The sequence below is a fragment of the Rhinichthys klamathensis genome, unplaced genomic scaffold, assembly GCF_029890125.1.
Source record: "Rhinichthys klamathensis goyatoka isolate OS25496 unplaced genomic scaffold, OSU_Roscu_1.1 h1tg000352l_1, whole genome shotgun sequence".
NCBI lineage: Eukaryota > Metazoa > Chordata > Actinopteri > Cypriniformes > Leuciscidae > Rhinichthys > Rhinichthys klamathensis.
Window position 1 is genome coordinate 262,145 of NW_026606863.1, and position 20,674 is coordinate 282,818.

Consider the following 20,674-nt stretch of genomic DNA (forward strand, 5'->3'; position numbering starts at 1 on the left):
TTCAGACTTAACTAATTATCAAGATCATGTGAAATAAAACAAACCAGTCTCCACCAATATGCAATTAAAACACACAAATCTTAAATTTAGGCCTAAATATTTCTGTGTGGAGTTTAGCGTTTCATCACAAGCACTAACTATTAGCAATAGTAGTGATGGTTGACCTAGCAACTTTACTGTTAATTATGGGTTATTCTCAAATTAGAGTTCAATGCCGTCAACAAATGTGATGCCTGCACTTTCATGCTGTTCTGGACGGTTAAACACCATTAAAAGTGATTTAATGATAATGAACCTATCGCCAAAACACACAATACAACAGTTTCACTATCAAGTGTTTATTAACTCGTTCTCTATTTGTTCAACGAGTGTCTCTCACTAGTGGTTTGTGTGAGAAACATTAATTACAGACCTCGTTTCCTCTTGAGATCACACACACATCCCAGTGCTGTTAACCTTCTTTCACTTACAAAATTAAATAAATGGTAAATATATGAATCATACCACAATTGACTACGGTATTTTTTACCTTAAAGAATAGCATAGCAGCACATGGACACAATCTAAATATGGTACTATCGCATGATAAATGTCACACTTTATGAGTGTTATTTTTTTTATCTTTATAAGTCTTCATATTGGCTTGTTTGATCTGCTTTCTAATATTGTAATCTCCTTTGCTGTGCTGCTGTCACACTTGATAGAGCACAGCCGACAGATTACACAAGTAAAAATCACATTCATTTTCTACATAGAGAAAATTATTTTTAGTGATGAAGCAATTTGAGTGAAAGACTTAAAATCATCTGCCAAATGCATAAAAGTAAATGTAAAATGTAAGTCACCCAAAATAGTGGAGAGATCCATCAATCAAAGTCGCGGTTAGCAAACGGGAATTTATAGTTATATATTTGTATATAAATGAATATTTTGCAAGAAAGTTAAAATATAACTGTTAATACGATTTTTTAATGTTTCTGAAAGAAGTCTCTTCTGCTTACAAAGGCTGGATTTATTTGATCAAAAAAACAGTAAAAAGTTTTGAAATATTTTTACAATTTAAAATACGTTTTTTTTGTGAATATATATATATATATATATAAATATTCCTGTGATCAAAGCTGAATTTTCAGCATCATTACTCCAGTCTTCAGTGTCACATGATCCTTCAGAAATCACTCTAATATGATGATTTGTTGCTTAAGAAACATTTATGATTATCATCAATGTTGAAAACAGTTGTGCTGCTTAATATTTCAGTGAAAACCATGATTAATTTTTTTCACGGTTCTTTGATGAATAGAAAGTTCAAAATAACAGCATTTACATGAAATACAATTTTTAAAAAATATGAATAAAATTAAAGCTGCGAGCAGCATTTAGCGGTGTTCAAGCAGTACAGTCTAAGGCCGTTAAGCACAAAAGCATCAAAAGACATTAAGTTTTATTTAGCATACATTTATCCACTGACATAATAGATGGAAAACACCATTTACAGCCAATACAGGCAATTTACCATAGGAAATATATGGTTTTAAAGCTTTTTAACAGTTTTGCGCCACCTATGGTCCGATCTCCATAAAACTTTGCATGCTTGTTAATGATGTTATGTCACATATGCTCATCAATTTTTGTGAAGTTCTGAGTTTTCTTGTAGGATTTATAGGCTTTTTTCCCCAAAGAAATCCTTACAAATACAATAGGTTTTCAGCACTTTGTGCTTGGACACCTAATAAGAATGAGACCTTTTTGACGGTTATAGCGCCACCTATGGTCCGATCTTCACAAAACTTTGCATGCTTCCTAACCATGTTAGGACACATATGCTCATCAATTTTTGTGAAGTTCTGACTTTTCCTTTAGGATTTATTGGCTTTTGACTGTATTTTGCCACGGACTACTTTCTAAATGACCCTGTTATAGCCAACCAAATGCAAAACTTTTTTTTCGATAATTATTGCTCTAGAGAGTCCAGAGAATTGTCCTAGACTGGTCTGGTTCCGATCGGGCGAAAAACCAGGGACTAGTTCGCAAAAGTACGTTTTTGACAAAATTCGACATAGCGGAAACATTTTTTTGAGCCAAGGATCACAGTGGTGTAAAAACCTTGAGGTTGAGTCAAACGGTCTAGGAGTTATGAGCAATTTAGTACTTTTGGTTGCTGACTGTAGCGCCACCTATGGGCCAATGGGGCTCATACTCTGATAGGTTCTCCCCAATTTGAGGCCCTACCATCTGGCCAGGTTTCAAGTCTCTAGGCCTTACGGTTTGGGCTGCACGATGCATTTTAGGGGATTGTTTTTTTTTATCCTTACAAATACAATAGGTTTTCAGCACTTCGTGCTTGAACACCTAACTATGACAAACTTTTGTATATGTTGTGCCATTTCAATAATAGATAAAGCACTTTTAGAGAAAAGCATAATATTTTATGACATTTACTGAAGTTTTACACTTGTTTTCAACCTTTATGTTTTGTATAAGTGAGAATTTTAAAATATAGCTATCACAAGCACACAGCCAGAGAAATCTCTCGAGCACCGAGACTCTTCCAGCAAGCGAGCGCCTGCACCGCCTCTCACCCGACTGCAAATCTCACAAACCAAATCTGCATAATTGTTTGAAGCCGGCGTGTTGTTTATAGATCAGCAGGTCGTAAATGAGCGCCTGAAGACAGCGGCGGAAAATTACGAGGCCTGACGACTGAAAAACAGTAGCGATGTGAGTTGGGAAACAATCTCTGCCTCATTAAACTTTCCTCTTACAGTAGATTTTCCAAAACAATCAGTAATTAACAACACAACCCTCCATCACACATCCATATTAGGACCCGAGCCCATAAAACAACGGGTCAGGTAAGGTAATCGCTTTTAAAGGTAACAATAAAATCATATCATAATTCATAGACGAGATGACAGCGGGAACACGGCTGGCCTTTTCTCAGTCTGATTGATGAGCTCTGAATGTATAACCAGCAAAACTGTCACTTTTTCCCACGTCCTCGCGACTCCCAGGAGGGCTTTAATTCAGTGTGTGATGCTCAATGGAACCCGACTCATTGATAAGCATATTTATATTCCAGGAGGTTTTGGAATAACACTGACATGACAGATCTGAAAACTGAAGCAGTGAACATGCGTTAAACACAGTGATTTCAGCAGCACAGAAGCCCTCTGTCCCACACACACACACACACACACACACACACACACTCGGAGGCCGATGGCTGCATAAAAATGACCAGGAAATGATGATGGTGTTTGGCAGGAACATTTATCATGTCTACACTGTGTTTTTATTCTGAGAGTGAAAGAGTGGGAGGTCCGGCTTAAAAAAATTCAAATACTTCTGAAAAAAACTCTTCCAATGAATCTGAATCCACACTATATTGTTTTGGACACATACACTGGTGAATATTTATGTGCATGGTAAAAACATTGTATTCCTGGAAGTAAATATAGGGCTGGGAATTCTATAGTGCAATATTTATCTGCCGATTCAGTATGTACTGCGATTGTTTAAAGTCCCCTTGTAGTCACTAATTTTGTCCTTTAAAACTCATCTTTGATCACCAAAATTACATATTAAAAAAAAATGTCCTTGAAAAAAATATTCTTCATGCCTTAAAATATCTTGAATGTAATTCGACACCCTCGCCTCATTTAGTATACGCGGTTCTATGAATATGCAAATGAGCCCCGCCTCCACTCACTCACTCAGCTCAGAGATCCACTGGTTGACGATCACACGTTGATCTGATTGGTTACAAGGTCGTTTGTGACGTCAGAAACACCGGCGATTTCAAACCGTGTTTTTGAGACTGTCTTTGGTTCACTGCAGTTTTAAGGAGTATACTGTGTATATATATATATATATATATATAATAGTATCACCATGGTATACGTCCAAAAACAAAAAAAAATTATAATAGGACAATGTCCAAAAAGCCATTATAATGCAATGATATTCTGTTTACTTGGAGGTGAATAAAAATGTATTTTACAAATTGTGATTCATGCAACAAGCGATTTTTAGATCATCGCCATGCTGAAAAATAGCTTTTTAAAAACTAATTCGTCAACGAGTGGATCTCTGTGGAGTGGAGGCGGGGCTCATTTGCATATTTATAGAACCGCATATACTAAATGAGGCAAGGGTGTCGAGTTACATTCAAGATATTTTAAGGCATGAAGATTTTTTTTCATGGAAAAATCATTTAATTACGTCATTTTGGTGATCAAAGATGATTTTTAAGGGATAAAATGATTGACTAGAGGGGAACTTCAACAAGTCTGAACTTTTGACATCATTGTTTACCTGCGGTCTGCATGCGGTTCAGTCTGATACTGGGTTCAGTCAGAACCTGTTCAAACGTCCTGAGTCCTCTATAGAACCAGCTCTCTGCGGTTCTGGGTCCGACACCGAACACACTGCTGAACAACTGAGACACAAACATTATCAGACACACACACACACTCATTTCTACACCTGCTAAGCTCTGAAGTCCCAGAGAGATTTACTTCACCTTCATAGTTCGGTACCTCTCGTCATTCAGTGTGTCTTCAGCTCTGGAGGATGATCCGCATTCAAAGATCTCCTAGATAAAGACCGAGACAGATGCGCAGTTTGTTATGTGCCACTGTCATGCACAAACAGTTAAATCCAGTTTAAATCCTGCTATGATTAAACACGGTAACTGTAAATAATCTGCACACACACACACACACACACACCGTCCGGGTTAATTGCAGCTTAATAACTCTAATGAAATGCTCATTGCGTCGTCTCCCATAGCTCTCGCGCTGTTGTGTAAATGCTGTATTGACTGTCTTACAGTTTCTCCGCCTGCAGGAACCAGAACCAGTGTATTAATCACACCCGGAGTGTGTTGGAAACACATCTATCACTGTAAATGTGAACGGTAATGACTGACTTTCCAATCAAACGCACTTCCTTCCTATTAATGAGAGTCAACTTAAACTGCACACAATTCAATATCATCAAAGAAATATAAAGCATTGGATTATTCACGAAGGGCAAGAGAGTTAATTTGATGTGTTACTACTGAACACACTGTCAGGAATCCTATAACATTTGTCACGCGTCACTCAACTATTAAAAGCTAATTGCCTTTAAATTTTAAAACGGCATAATATTACAAGCTCTTCCTTGTATTCTCCAGACTTAAGCTGTCAAACAAACACAGACTCACAAACACACATCTCTGCTTTCAAATATAAATGTAATTATATACATATAGGGCCAAATAGTACATAATTATATGAAATCTGAATATAATCTATAAATCCTGAGTATAAAGTTATACACACACTACCACTCCAAAGTTTGGAATAATTAACATTTGTATTTTTTTATAGTCCCTTCTGCTCACCAAGACTGCATTTATTTGATCAAAAACAGTAATATTGTAAAATATTTCAATTCAAAATAACTTTTATAATAAAAAGGTTTTTAAATGTTATTTATGTGTCTATGTTACGGTGGCCGAGACAGCTCAACGTGCTGCAACTGAAGCAAACACATGCAAATAGAAAAAAACACATGCAAATAGAAAAACACGCGTGCAAATAGGAAAAAATACCAGCAAATTAAAAAAAACATCTTCATCAGTTTCACAACACACGTGTGCTCCAAATAAGGAAACGCGCTGCAAAAGCTCACAACACAACCAAATACAGAAAACACGCTGCAAATAACACAGACCACAACGGAAATGTTTCCAGGGGAACCAAATAAGTGGACAACGTGGGATGTTCCCATGACAACGCAGCACGGTGTCCATCAGCTGGTCTTACGACAGAAATATGATGCTGTTAACATAACGGATGCAAATACATTTTTATTTTTAGTTTACAAAAAAAGCTTTTAAAATATGCGTTATATATCTGTGTCTCAGCTTTAAAATTTTGGACCCTACATTACCTAACATTTCTTACGAAACTTTTCTTTATGAAAATGTAATAACATGAAACAATTTGTACAGTGTAACTTATTGATGAATATCTTTCCTTCATGTTTTTCTTCTTTATCTTTTTTATTTATTTATTTTAGTTTCCAGCTCATTGTTCTTTTCTCATTTGTATTCTGATGACATTGAACATATTGTTAATACATTTTGTACATTGTATACAAGTTGTATGTCATAAAAAATGTAATCTCTGTATGTTTTACACAAACAAATAAATAAATAAACAAATAAATAAAGTATAATTTTAAGCTGTAAGCACCAGCACGCATAGATTTATGGATATCTATGCTGGCACGTCCCAGCCGGGTTCGTCACTTATTTGGTTCCCTGGAAACATTTCCGTTGTGCTCTGTGTTATTTGCAGCGCGTTTATGTATTTGGTGGTGTTGTGAGTATTTGGAGCACACGTGTGTTGTGAAACTGATGAAGATGTTTTCTTAATTTGCAGGTGTTTTTTTAATTTGCACGCGTTTTTTTCTATTTGCATGTGTTTTCTTCTATTTGCATGTGTTTTGTTCAGTTGAAGCGCGTTGAGCTCTCTCGGCCACCATACTATGTGGTGTTTTTAATCTGCTTTAAGACACACCATGTGTAAGTTCATAAGTCGACAGCATTGCTGAGTATTTTCTCCTTAAAACTGCAGTGAACCAAAGACAGTCTCAAAAACACGGTTTGAAATCGCTGGTGTTTCTGACGTCACAAACGACCTTGTAACCAATCAGATCAACGTGTGATCGTCAACCAGTGGATCTCTGAGCTGAGTGAGTGAGTGGAGGCGGGGCTCATTTGCATATTCATAGAACCACGCATACTAAATGAGGCAAGGGTGTCGAGTTACATTCAAGATATTTTAAGACACAAAGATTTTTTTTCAAAACGTTTAAATATGTCATTTTGGTGATCAAAGATGAGTTTAAAATTTTACAATTATTTACTACAGGGGGACTTCAAAATTATATAAATTATTAATTTACTTAACTTAATTTTTTTCACACTACTGTACTGAGAATTTTAGGGGAACATGTGCTTAACTCTCATGACAATAATTTTTTATAACAATTTCTAGATTTTTAAATATTACCCGGACATGTTCTTGACAGGTTGACCTGAGATTACGACGCTTTATCTATTTTAAAACCTACCAAACTTCAGTTTGTGAAATGTTTTGTTTTTCCTTTCAGCACAATGTCTTTCTGTTTCCCCCTCGGGAAAATAAACAGCAGTGATGTGAAGGTGTATTAAACCCTCAGCAGGAGAAGAGCTGCTCTGATGACCTCAGACGTCAGCTGACTGATGATGCGGTTTCAGAAAGAGAGAGAGAGAGTCTACTGTCCACCACAGTGACCCTCAGTAATGTGTGTGTGTGTGTGAGTGAGTGAGTGAGTGAGTGAGTGAGTGAGTGAGTGAGTGAGTGAGTGAGTGAGTGAGTGAGTGAGTGAGTGGAGTGAGTGAGTGAGTGAGTGAGTGAGTGAGTGAGTGAGTGAGTGAGTGAGTGAGTGAGTGAGTGAGTGGAGTGAGTGAGTGAGTGAGTGAGTGAGTGAGTGAGTGAGTGAGTGAGTGAGTGAGTGAGTGAGTGAGTGGAGTGAGTGAGTGAGTGAGTGAGTGGAGTGAGTGAGTGAGTGAGTGAGTGAGTGAGTGAGTGAGTGAGTGGAGTGAGTGAGTGAGTGAAGTGAGTGAGTGAGTGAGTGAGTGAGTGAGTGAGTGAGTGGAGTGAGTGGAGTGAGTGAGTGGTGGAGTGAGTGAGTGAGTGTGAGTGTGAGTGAGTGAGTGAGTGAGTGAGTGAGTGAGTGAGTGGAGTGAGTGGTGGAGTGAGTGAGTGAGTGAGTGAGTGAGTGAGTGAGTGAGTGAGTGAGTGTGAGTGTGAGAGTGAGTGAGTGAGTGAGTGAGTGAGTGAGTGAGTGAGTGAGTGAGTGAGTGGAGTGAGTGAGTGAGTGAGTGAGTGAGTGAGAGTGTGAGTGGAGTGAGTGAGTGAGTGAGTGAGTGAGTGAGTGAGTGAGTGAGTGAGTGAGTGGAGTGAGTGAGTGAGTGAGTGAGAGTGTGAGTGGAGTGAGTGAGTGAGTGAGTGAGTGAGTGAGTGAGTGAGTGGAGTGAGTGAGTGAGTGAGTGAGTGAGTGAGTGAGTGAGTGAGTGAGTGGAGTGAGTGAGTGAGTGAGTGAGAGTGTGAGTGGAGTGAGTGAGTGAGTGAGTGAGTGAGTGAGTGAGTGAGTGAGTGTGAGTGTGAGTGTGAGTGAGTGAGTGAGTGAGTGAGTGAGTGAGTGAGTGGAGTGAGTGGTGGAGTGAGTGAGTGAGTGAGTGAGTGAGTGAGTGAGTGTGAGTGTGAGAGTGAGTGAGTGAGTGAGTGAGTGAGTGAGTGAGTGAGTGAGTGAGTGAGTGAGTGGAGTGAGTGAGTGAGTGAGTGAGTGAGAGTGTGAGTGGAGTGAGTGAGTGAGTGAGTGAGTGAGTGAGTGAGTGAGTGAGTGAGTGAGAGAGTGTGAGAGTGAGTGAGTGAGTGAGTGTGAGTGTGAGAGTGAGTGAGTGAGTGAGTGAGTGGAGTGAGTGAGTGAGTGAGTGAGAGAGTGTGAGAGTGAGTGAGTGAGTGAGTGTGAGTGTGAGAGTGAGTGAGTGAGTGAGTGAGTGAGTGTGAGTGGAGTGAGTGAGTGAGTGAGTGAGTGAGTGAGTGAGTGAGTGAGTGAGTGAGTGAGAGAGTGTGAGAGTGAGTGAGTGAGTGAGTGAGTGAGTGAGTGGAGTGAGTGAGTGAGTGAGTGAGTGAGTGAGTGAGTGAGTGAGTGAGTGAGTGAGAGAGTGTGAGAGTGTGAGAGTGAGTGAGTGAGTGAGTGAGTGAGTGTGTGAGTGAGTGAGTGAGTGAGTGAGTGAGTGGAGTGAGTGAGTGAGTGGAGTGAGTGAGTGAGTGAGTGAGTGAGAGAGTGAGTGAGTGAGTGAGTGAGTGAGTGAGTGAGTGAGTGAGTGGAGTGAGTGAGTGAGTGGAGTGAGTGAGTGAGTGAGTGAGTGAGTGAGTGAGTGAGTGAGTGAGAGAGTGTGAGTGTGAGTGAGTGAGTGAGTGAGTGAGTGAGTGAGTGAGTGAGTGAGTGAGTGAATGAGTGAGTGTGAGTGTGAGTGAGTGAGTGAGTGAGTGAGAGTGTGAGTGAGTGAGTGTGAGTGAGTGAGTGAGTGAGTGAGTGAGTGAGTGAGTGAGTGAGAGAGTGAGTGAGTGAGTGAGTGAGTGAGTGAGTGAGTGAGTGAGTGAGTGAGTGAGTGAGTGTGTGTGAGAGTGAGTGAGTGAGTGAGTGAGTGAGTGAGTGAGTGAGTGAGTGAGTGAGAGGAGTGAGTGAGTGAGTGAGTGAGTGAGAGGAGTGAGTGAGTGAGTGAGTGAGTGAGTGAGTGAGTGAGTGAGTGAGTGAGTGAGTGAGTGTGAGTGTGTGAGTGAGTGAGTGAGTGAGTGAGTGAGTGAGTGAGTGAGTGAGTGAGTGAGTGAGTGGTGGAGTGAGTGGTGGAGTGAGTGAGTGAGTGGAGTGAGTGAGTGAGTGAGTGAGTGGAGTGAGTGAGTGAGTGAGTGAGTGAGTGAGTGAGTGAGTGAGTGAGTGAGTGAGTGGAGTGAGTGAGTGAGTGAGTGAGTGAGTGAGTGAGTGAGTGAGTGAGTGAGTGAGTGAGTGAGTGAGTGAGTGAGTGAGTGGAGTGAGTGAGTGTGTGAGTGAGTGAGTGAGTGAGCGAGCGAGCGAGTGAGTGAGTGAGTGAGTGAGTGAGTGAGTGAGTGAGTGGTGGAGTGTGTGTGAGTGTGAGTGTGAGTGTGAGTGTGAGTGTGAGTGTGAGTGTGAGTGTGAGTGTGAGTGTGATTGTGATTGTGATTGTGATTGTGTGTGTGTGTGTGTGTGTGTGTGTGTCGTACTGCACCTCCAGGATGGCGTTGCTGTGTTCCCCCAGACAGGGCAGGCGCTGCGTCTCCTCCAGGTGTTGTAAAGGAGCACAGAGACTCTTGAGCACCGAAGCGGCCCTTCGAAACGCCAGACACGGCCCTCGGTTCCCAACGAACTCCATGTTCTCCGCCAGGACTTCCAACGCATCCTACGGCACAGAGACGGTGAAGAGTGACACAGCAGATGAAGTGTGAAAAACACAGGAAATATGAATGAGGATAAAATGCAGAAAGGTCAAATAAAAGACAGCCGGAAAAAACAGATGAGAGAAGAATGAAAGAGTCCGGTGTAGGTTTACACTGTCTGCGCACTGACCCGTGCCTTGGCACTCTGTGTGTGTGTGTGTGTGTGTGTGTGTGTGTGTGTGTGTGTGTGTGTGTGTGTGGCACTCGCTCCTCTGTATTCCTCCCATCATGCTGTGCTTCTGTGCCAGGGTGTTTTTCAGATGACCTCACAGAGACTCGTGGGTCTGTGATCAGTGGAGAGGAACCTGTCATTTTCCACTCGTTCACAAGCGTTTCCCTAAGGGCCGCTGGCACGCGCACATGTTCACACAACAACATATATTAAGAGAGAGATGAATTCATCCGTTTATTTAAAGCACTCATGAAATCACTCTTTTAAAGTGAAACCAACCCGATTAAAGTTCAAGGCAAAAGCTTGGGCACGTCTACTCATTCCTTTATATTCTTATTTATATAAATTGTACAGTGATAGTGCCATGAAACCTGTGACCATCGTGGGGAAAAGTGCTTAATTGCCAATGAAAAGTTAGTTAGTAGTGTGTTGAAACTGGCGGTTATGGAAAGGGACGGGACATTTCCCAAACACGCTCAAAGCGCTCGACCAATCACAACACACTGATCCAGCCGACCAATCAAAGCACAGTGTGCTTTTCAGGAGGAGGGGCTTCATGGAGACAGGAAGTAAACAGAGCGTTACTGACAGACTGGGAAGAGAGGAGCCGCAACAATGGAGAATATGAGGAAAATAATGCATTAAAACCTGTTCTAGTAGAGCCTGAAACAACATCAAGACTAAAAAGGGCATAATAGGTCCTCTTTAAATGCAAAACACATGCACACACATACACATTTATCCATCAAAATTAAAATACTCAAATATAATCTGACCTTATGCCCTTCTCAGTGTGCTTCGTTGGACTAATATGCCTGTTAGAATATGGGGGAAATAATCAACATTCAAGCAGGAAAACCTGTTCTAGTAGAGCCTGAAAACACAATCAAGAGCTTGAAGGAAACTCTATCGCCCCCTTGAGTACTGAGGTTTGTCATGAACACCACCACAAATTTAGTATGTACAACGGGCCGGTGTGAATCAATATATGCGCCCGCTTAGTTTTCATGACATGAATGTGCCCAGACATATTTAAAAACCCTCTCAACCATGACATACACAACACCCTTGACACCAAAAACACACACAGTCTCCGGTACATGTCCACACACACGGGGCTCCTCTCGTACTGGTTAATGAGAGCAGCGAGCTGGTAATGCCAAGGTCACGGGGTCGAGTCCTGCTGTGCCGTAAGCTTGTGTCCTGGAGTGTGAGGACAGCGGGAGAGTGTGTGAAAAGTGTGTGTATGTTTGAGCGCCTGCTGTGCCAAAGAAAACTCACTTGAGCGCACTTCTAACAAGAGAACTCGAGACGAGATCTGCTGCTATGATGAACACACATCTCCAGTGTCTGCTGATATAATGGCATAATATTATATTAGCATTGAGCATATTATGAATGAGTGGGAGTCTATGCAATAAGACTAAGATATTCTATACTAGTTTGGTGAAGACCAAAGTTTAGCTTGCAAACATCTGCAATGCTAAATGTTGATTTTTTTTTTTTTTACATATTGATTTTTGTTTTCCCCAGTAGAGAATTAAAATCAAACTCTGGGTTACAGTAAAAACATACTCTGGGTTGTCTGAAGGTTAGTCTGAAAGAGCATTTGATGTATATTGCACACAACAATGGCTGAAATAGCAGAAGATTACAGTTTCAATCTACAATATTTGTCTGATGCTATCATAGACTGTAAAAAAATATGGACGTAGTGTCCGTGACGTCACCCATACGTTTCTGAAGAGCACTTTTGAAGCCCAAAGTGGGCGGAGCCGGCAGACGCCATTTTGTCAGCGCGTCACTCTCAGATAAACGAACATGTGCAGCGAGGCGGATTAGCTGAGGTGACGTGACGCTAACAGGCTAGTAGTGACATCAGCGGCAATCCACCTGTCACTCAAGTGGCCACACCCTTAATTATGCAGAACTTTAAAGCTTAATATAATTTAAATGGATGAGTGGATAAATAGTAAAATGAAATAGTCAAAGCCTACTTGTGCTGGTTTCGGCCTCATCTCATTTATGAAACTCCTACGATTCAGCAACTACCCGTTTATGCACTCGCATTCGTTGAACGCACTAGTTATAGTTCCTTCAATGCCCTGTAGACGGTGATATCGCTTCTTTATAGCAGCAATAAACTCCTACAGAAAGAGTGAGGTGCCATGCAAAATGTAATGTGTAATTGCATTACTCTTCACAAATGTATTGGATGACATCACGGCTTTCTCCAGAGCGGCTCTATATATATATATAAATAAACTAAATTAATAACTTCTTTACAACAAAAATGAAACATCACTGAACTTACTTCAGCTGGACTGTGACGCTATTTTCTTCTGGAAACAAACTTTGTTGCATTATTTTCCTGTTATCTCTGTTAAGCTGCTTTGAAACACTCTGTATTGTAAAAAGCGCTATAAAAATAAAGGTGACTTGACTTGACTTGGTGTAAAGAGTACATATACTTGTTAGAAAATGTACTCCGGTAGAAAGTAAAAGTTGCTACAATTTTTCATACTCAGTAAAACTACAAAGTAGCCAAAAACTAACTATATTTACTCAATGTACTACAAATACTTTACACCACTGATTCCAGATTACATTAGTATATAGAGCATACTTTTCAACCCTTGCAAGGTAAGTGTAAAACCAAATTTACTAAACAATATGAGATTTTGGATGCAACGTTGGCTAAAACAAACTGCAATGTGGACCGAACTTTAAACTCAAAACACTGCCTATGTAAGAAGATGTCAGTAAATCTTTGGACTCAGCCGGCGTTGACTTCACTACCAATCCTTTATTTATGTCAGAATATATTCTCCATAATGCGCTCTTGAATCAGTGCAGAACATACAGATGCATTACTGCCCGCACAACATGAACATTTTTCATCTAGGGACTTTTATTATACGGCCACAGAAATGTGGAGCAGCTCTGAAACAAGCAGCAAATAAAGGACAAAAAAGCTTTCCAGACACTTTCATCCATGCAGCAACACACATAATGACCAGCATATCATGCAAACACCCGACACATCCTCCATAACACACACACACTTTAATGATTGTCCATGTGTGTTGGCTTTCATTAGCAAACGTGCCTGTGACTGGCGTCTGCTGTATGATGAAGAACAGGGTTCTGGAGAGCTCGGCCCACGGGGTCGTTACACAGATCGATTCATGCGGGCGAGAAACACCATCGCTGAGGCACCAAAGGCCAAGGGATGGAAAAACAAACACCGGCCTGTTCCTGTTCCTGCTCATTAATGTGCGTTTACACCCTCCACATCCAATCAGACAGTGTTCATTCACACGGAGTCGGTCAGTATTGACTGATGTGAAGGCCTGGGAAAGATGGAGTGATGCAACTGAAAGACTGGAGTCTTCAAGAAGCCATGATGAAAGAATGCAAGAGACAGAGAGAGAGAGAAAGAGGGGGAAAGTCATGTGACACTAAAGTCTGGAGCAATGATGCTGAAAATTCAGCTTTGCATCACAGGAATAAAATGCATTTAAAAAAATATGTTCAAATAGTAATCTATGGAAGCTTGTTTCCACCACAAAATAAAAAAGGTAATTGCGACTTTTTATCTCGCAATTCTGAATTTTTATCTCAGAGTTACGGGATATAAAGTCACAATTGCATTTTATAAAGTCAGAATTGCGTGATATAAAGTCGCAATTGCATGTTATAAAGTCAGAATTGTGTGATATAATCACAATTGCGTGATATAAAGTCAGAATTGCATGATATAAAGTCGCAATTGCGTGTTATAAAGTCCGAATTGCATGATATAAAGTCAGAATTGCGTGATATAAAGTCAGAATTGCGTGATATAATCACAATTGTGTGTTATAAAGTCAGAATTGCGAGATATAAAGTCAGAATTGCGTGATATAAAGTCCGAATTGCATGATATAAAGTCAGAATTGCGTGATATAAAGTCCGAATTGCGTGATATAAAGTCCGAATTGCGTGATATAAAGTCAGAATTGCGTGATATAATCACAATTGCGTGATAAAAAGTCAGAATTGCGTGATATAAAGTCAGAATTGCGTGATATAAAGTCAGAATTGCGTGATATAAGTCCGAATTGCGTGATATAAAGTCCGAATTGCGTGATATAAAGTCAGAATTGCGTGATATAATCACAATTGTGTTATAAAGTCAGAATTGCGAGATATAAAGTCGCAATTGCGTGATATAAAGTCCGAATTGCGTGATATAAAGTCGCAATTGCATGTTATAAAGTCAGAATTATTGTAATAATATATTTCACAATGCAAGAGTGCACAATGCACATTATTTTCTTCTAGATCTGCTGTACAGCCGAAACAACTTTGTTGCATTATTTTCCTGTTATCTCTGTAAAGCTGCTTTGAAACGATCTGTATTGTAAAAAGCTCTATATAGATAAAGCTGACTTGACTTGACAATATAACTGTTTTTGCAGCATTTCTGATCAAGCAAAAAGAAGCAGAAGAGACTTAAAAAATATTTTTTTAAAAATACCAAAATTTGAAATGTGTGTACGAAATGCTATTGTTTTGGTAGGACTAGCTTTTTGCTGTGTGGTTGTGTTCTGTGTGTTCGTGGGAAATGCAAATGCTGGACAAACTTGCTATTAAAATGTGCAATGGTTGAGTGAGAAAAGACGAGGATCAAATCAATATTGGCGACTCTGGGGAGGCTGGGAATCACAGTTGTGTGATTGACACTTCACAGAATTAAACTTTGGTGGATCCATCATGCTCATGTGTTTTTTGTTCTGTCTGCAAACCTGTTACACACTCGTTACACACTCACACCTTACCATCAGTAAAACAGAACACAGACTAATCGCTCAACTTCACATCTGTGGCATGAAAAGCAAAACCTAAATTTGATTTATGCACAGAATGTGGATCAAAAAGCACTGTTACTGATAGACCTAAATATAATTTAAACACCTGATTTACTAATGCATTCATATGCATAATTCTCATGTCAGAAAAATGCACACTTCAAATAGAAAACTTTGATGCAACAGTTAAATAATTAAATATATAAAAGACTAAAATCCACACATATGATATTTGTAGTGTTTTTGTAGCTGCTCACTCATTATTCTCAAGAATGTGTTTGCATTGCACGTGTTTTTCTCTCCTGGCAATAGACAATCAAGTCTCTGTTTCCCATTAAAATATCATATTTGCCAGTGAAATACAGAAGAGATTTTAATCTGAGCTCTCGGTTACGGTTCACCTCACCTCGTCAGTCTTGGGTGTTTTTCTCTTTCATCATAATTGATTTTTTAATGTTGCCGATCACAAAATGTGCGTTTGCAGAAATGTCGCATCTGAAACAAAGTGTAATCTTGCACTGTTTTTCTGTTGATTAATGTTCAAAGAATCACGGCGTAACAACACATCAGCTGTAATAATCAGGACAAGCATGAGCGACGTCTCGCGCATCCAAAAGCTCTTAAACCTCCGGTGTTTGTCAGTCTAATTCTGGCTCTAAACACAGAAAGTTTAGCAGTTCTGGCAGCGTCTCAAGATTTGCCTCGGAGAAGCTCAAGGTGAATCTGTTGGGTTTATGTTCAAGTATCAAATAAATATTTAAAGCACAACATGACTGAAGTTTTGCTTGACAACTGATAACAGGCCTCTAACCTTCCAGACACAAATTGCAAGACAAAACAAAGGCTGACTGTATGGTTAATCAAGTGATGCTCGCTGCAGAGCTGCTCCTCTCTGGATGTAATGGGCGGAGCTTCACATAGTCATGCTCCGCCTCTGAACATCTGATGGGTGGGGTTATGTTTAGCGATAGGGTTATAGGTAGTGTTAGGGTGTGGTTGGACCATCTAGCTCATCCTGGCAACCATCCAAAACACCATGGAAAGCACCTAGCAACACCCTGGTAACCACCCAGAACACTCTAGTAACCGCTTAACAACATCCTGGCAACCATCCAAAACACCCGAGAAACCACTTAGCAACACCCTGGTAACCACCCAGAACACTCTAGCAACCATCTACTGTGCCAATGCCCTGGTGACCAACCAGAAAACCCTAGTAACTGCTTATTAACAACACCCTGGTAACCACGTAGAACACCCATGCAGCTGTTTAGCAACACCCTAGTAATAATTATCCAAAACACCCTAGAAACCACTTAGCAGCAATGCCCTGGTAAGCATCTAGAACACTCTAGCAACCGCTTAGCAACACCCTAGCAACTGCTTAGCAACATCCTAGCAACCACTTGGAACACCCAAGCAACTGTTTAGCAATATCCTGGCAATCATCCAAAACACCCTAGAAACCACCTAGCAATTCCCTGGTAACCACCCAGAACACCCTATTAAATGCTTAGCAACATCCTGGCAACCTTCCAAAACACCATAGAAACCACTTAGCAACACCCTGGTAACCACCCAGAACACACTAGAAACTACTTTGAACAGTGAAAGTCTCTTTTTGTCTGAGAGGACGATTTCTAAAAGCAAATAGTCCATTATAAAGGTCACAACACCCCAGTTCTGACATACAAGGATTTTTGATGTTTGTTGTGAGCAACAATCATAAAAGACAACAAACACGGCATAGTGTAAAGCTGAAGCAGTTAATGTGTGTGTTAATTGGGACAGTTCATTCTGAATCCATCCATCTGAGTATGTTGAACCCCCTTCTGTTCTGTCCATACTGTGCTGCAAGTGGGCCAGAGATTAAAATAACTCAAGAACACTGTAAAATAATATTCTCAGTGGCCTATTTAAATCACAGCCATCACAATCGGCAGGGTTACAATGTTATCTTTAGCAATGCATATGTACAGTATGCTTTTACTTACTGTAAAGATCTTATTGTGGTTATCCAATGTCGTCCGTCTCTGGCAGGCATATGGAGACACAGCAGACTCTGGTTTGGCTGACGGATGTGCACAAGACCTGTGATCCACAGCAGGATTCTGCTCATAAACAGAGAAAGAGACACTCAGAAATCAATCGACATTAGACCAATATACCGGTAAACATCTTGCAATCTGAGAAAACCATTTCACAAAGCCTCTCAATATAAAATGTCTAAACTCACTCTGTCATACTTTTATTAGTGGTGTCTGCTAAAACAATTGCTTATGCTGTTCTGGAAAAAAAAAAACATAGACTTACAATGAAGGAGGGACCCTAGCAACCACACAGAAGACCCCAGCAATTGCATAGCAACACCATAGCAACCACCCAAAATACCCTAGTAACTACATCACATGTTAGCAACCACCTAGAATACCCCAGGAACTTACAATGAAGGAGGGACGCTAGCAGCAACCACCCAGAACACCCTAGATAACAATTGCATAGCAACACCCTAGCAACCACATAGCATCCTAGCAACCACCTAGAATAGCCAAGAAACTTACAATGAAGGAGGGATCCAAGCAACCAGCCAGAACAACCAAGCAATTGCATAGCAACAGTCTAGCAACCACATAGCATCCTAGAAACCACCTAGAATACCCCAGCAACTGTGTAACAATGCCCTAGTAACCACACAGAACACCTTAGAAACTGCACAGCAACCACCCAGAATACCCCAGCAACTGTGTAACAATCCCCTAGTAACCACACAGAACACCTTAGAAACTGCATAGCAACCACCCAGAATACCCCAGTAACTGTGTAACAATGCCCTAGTAACCACCCAGAACACCTTAGAAACTGCATAGCAACCTCCCAGAATACCCCAGCAACTGTGTAACAATACCCTAGTAACCACCCAGAACCCCTTAGAAACTGCATAGGAACCACCAAGAATACCCCAGTAACTTTGCAACAATACCCTAGTAACCACACAGAACACCTTAGAAACTGCATAGCAACCACCCAGAATACCCCAGCAACTGTGTAACAATACCCTAGTAACCACCCAGAACACCTTAGAAACTGCATAGCAACCACCCAGAATACCCCAGTAACTGTGTAACAATACCCTAGTAACCACCCAGAACACCTTAGAAACTGCATAGCAACCACCCAGAATACCCCAGCAACTGTGTAACAATACCCTAGTAACCACCCAGAACACCTTAGAAACTGCATCGCAACCACCCAGAATACCCCAGCAACTGTGTAACAATACCCTAGTAACCACCCAGAACACCTTAGAAACTGCATAGCAACCACCCAGAATACCCCAGCAACTGTGTAACAATACCCTAGTAACCACCCAGAACACCTTAGAAACTGCATAGCAACCACCCAGAATACCCCAGTAACTGTGTAACAATACCCTAGTAACCACCCAGAACACCTTAGAAACTGCATAGCAACCACCCAGAATACCCCAGCAACTGTGTAACAATACCCTAGTAACCACCCAGAACACCTTAGAAACTGCATAGCAACCACCCAGAATACCCCAGCAACTGTGTAACAATACCCTAGTAACCACCCAGAACACCTTAGAAACTGCATAGCAACCACCCAGAATACCCCAGTAACTGTGTAACAATACCCTAGTAACCACCCAGAACACCTTAGAAACTGCATAGCAACCACCCAGAATACCCCAGCAACTGTGTAACAATACCCTAGTAACCACCCAGAACACCTTAGAAACTGCATAGCAACCACCCAGAATACCCCAGCAACTGTGTAACAATACCCTAGTAACCACCCAGAACACCCTAAAAATATTATATCATTATATAATGTTATAAACATTATATCACCCATAGCACCCCAGCTAACACCTTAAAAACACCCTAGTAACCACCCAAAACACAGTACCCTAGCAACCACCACCGACAACATCTTCACATCATGGTGAAATCGTTTGCAGGGGTAAACAGCCACATTATCTTCAGAACATGTGAAAGTCTCGTTACGCCTGACATTAGCTCAACAACGCTGGAACGTTTATCTCATCACACAGGAGTCAGGGGAACAGCAAGATAACGCCCGTCATCCAGAAGACAGGAAGCATCAGAATCAATTACAGCTTTATGATTCACAATTACGGCCATAAAGGACGCAGTAGGTCCAGTTTATCCCAGATAAATTGCTATTTCATTTAGACCTTGAAATATTCAACTCTCTCCTGCTTTCAAAAGGATTACAGCTGTAATGTCAGCGCTCCTGGGAATAATTGCTCAAAGCGATGGAAGTCTGTACCCATGAAAATTACCTGCGCAATCATCTCGGCACATTGTGATAATGGCCGATTCAGAGATGCAGGGGAAGTGAATGCTAACATGCTGTTCTGACCGGGAGCTATTTTAGAGGCGTCGTGTATCTGAATGAAAAGAGGCCTGATATCTTCTCTCCCCTCGAGCAAAAACATCAAGCGCTCAGAAGTGAGAAAAATCACTGCCATTTATTTGCCGTCAGGGGCGTCACCTCCTTCACAAGCATAAAAAGCCTGAATATAATGCCTGTATTATGTCTATTTCAGGGCAAATAAGAAACTGGCCTCTTTTTTCCATTAAGTTATGATAGTTAAAGGCACTTTTGAAATTAATTTCCCTTCCCATGACAGCAGACCTCGCTGCGGGTGTCTGACTTCAGATGCCTTTTCACTTCCACTCAGAAGGAAAAAAAAACATTAATTTCTAATGTCTAAAAAAATTACAATTCAAACCAGCCTTAGGAGTTTTAGGGGAAACATCTGAGAAAAAGCGTAATTTCCCATGTCTCCTGATCTATAATAGAGCAATGCTGAGAAATAACATTCACTCATGCAACAAATGACGGGCTTTGGTTCAGCCATGAAACTCTATTCACGTTCGGATTGGTTTTTTCAAACGTAATGTTCCCAGCCAATTAATGTCAAGTATTCTTTATAATGTCTCTATATAACCTCGACGCATCAAACGAATGCACTATAGGGCTGTCAAAATGAATGAAAAGCTAAATTTGAATTTCTTTCTTAAACATTAGCAAAATTCAAATTATTTTCGAATTCTAAAGGTAATACTATGTTAGAGGGAAAAAGTGCTGTATTGTCTCCTATGCCCACAAGAGGGCGCAAGCGAGCGCAATAAGCAAATATAAATCAAATCAAGCATTGCATCTTTTATTGACATTCACTTTTTAAACAATTGTTCTTAAAGGTGCAATGTGTAATATTTCTGAGGATCTATTGACAGAAATGCAATATAAGATCCATAACTATGTGTTCAGTGGTGTATAAAGACCTTAGAATGAGACATTTATATCTACATAACCACGGGCACCCCCTTCTATGAAGGTCGACATATTGTGACGTTGTGTTTCTACCGTAGCCGACAGCGAACACACACAGCGAACACACAGCGCTACAGAGCGCGTTTCGTCACTACCTTGAAAGAGAAGCCGCAGAAAGCTAGAAGCTAGCCATAGACGCCGGAAGTAGTGACTTTTCCCTTGTCAGTGGTGTAAAATATGTAGTTGGATTGTTTCATGTA

At 40.6% G+C, this 20,674-nt stretch overlaps 1 protein-coding gene across 1 annotated transcript in view; it reads right to left on the reverse strand.

The window, feature by feature from the left end:
* dntt (deoxynucleotidyltransferase, terminal) overlaps positions 1-20,674 on the reverse strand; it is a 171,483-nt gene that overhangs the window by 131,417 nt on the left and 19,392 nt on the right. Inside the window, exons 3-6 of the mRNA XM_056232678.1 lie at positions 17,084-17,200; positions 9,857-10,027; positions 4,526-4,597; positions 4,318-4,441 (exon numbers count right to left, since the gene is read on the reverse strand). Coding sequence (XP_056088653.1) covers positions 4,318-4,441; positions 4,526-4,597; positions 9,857-10,027; positions 17,084-17,200 — 484 coding nt within the window. The remainder of the gene's footprint in view (positions 1-4,317; positions 4,442-4,525; positions 4,598-9,856; positions 10,028-17,083; positions 17,201-20,674) is intronic.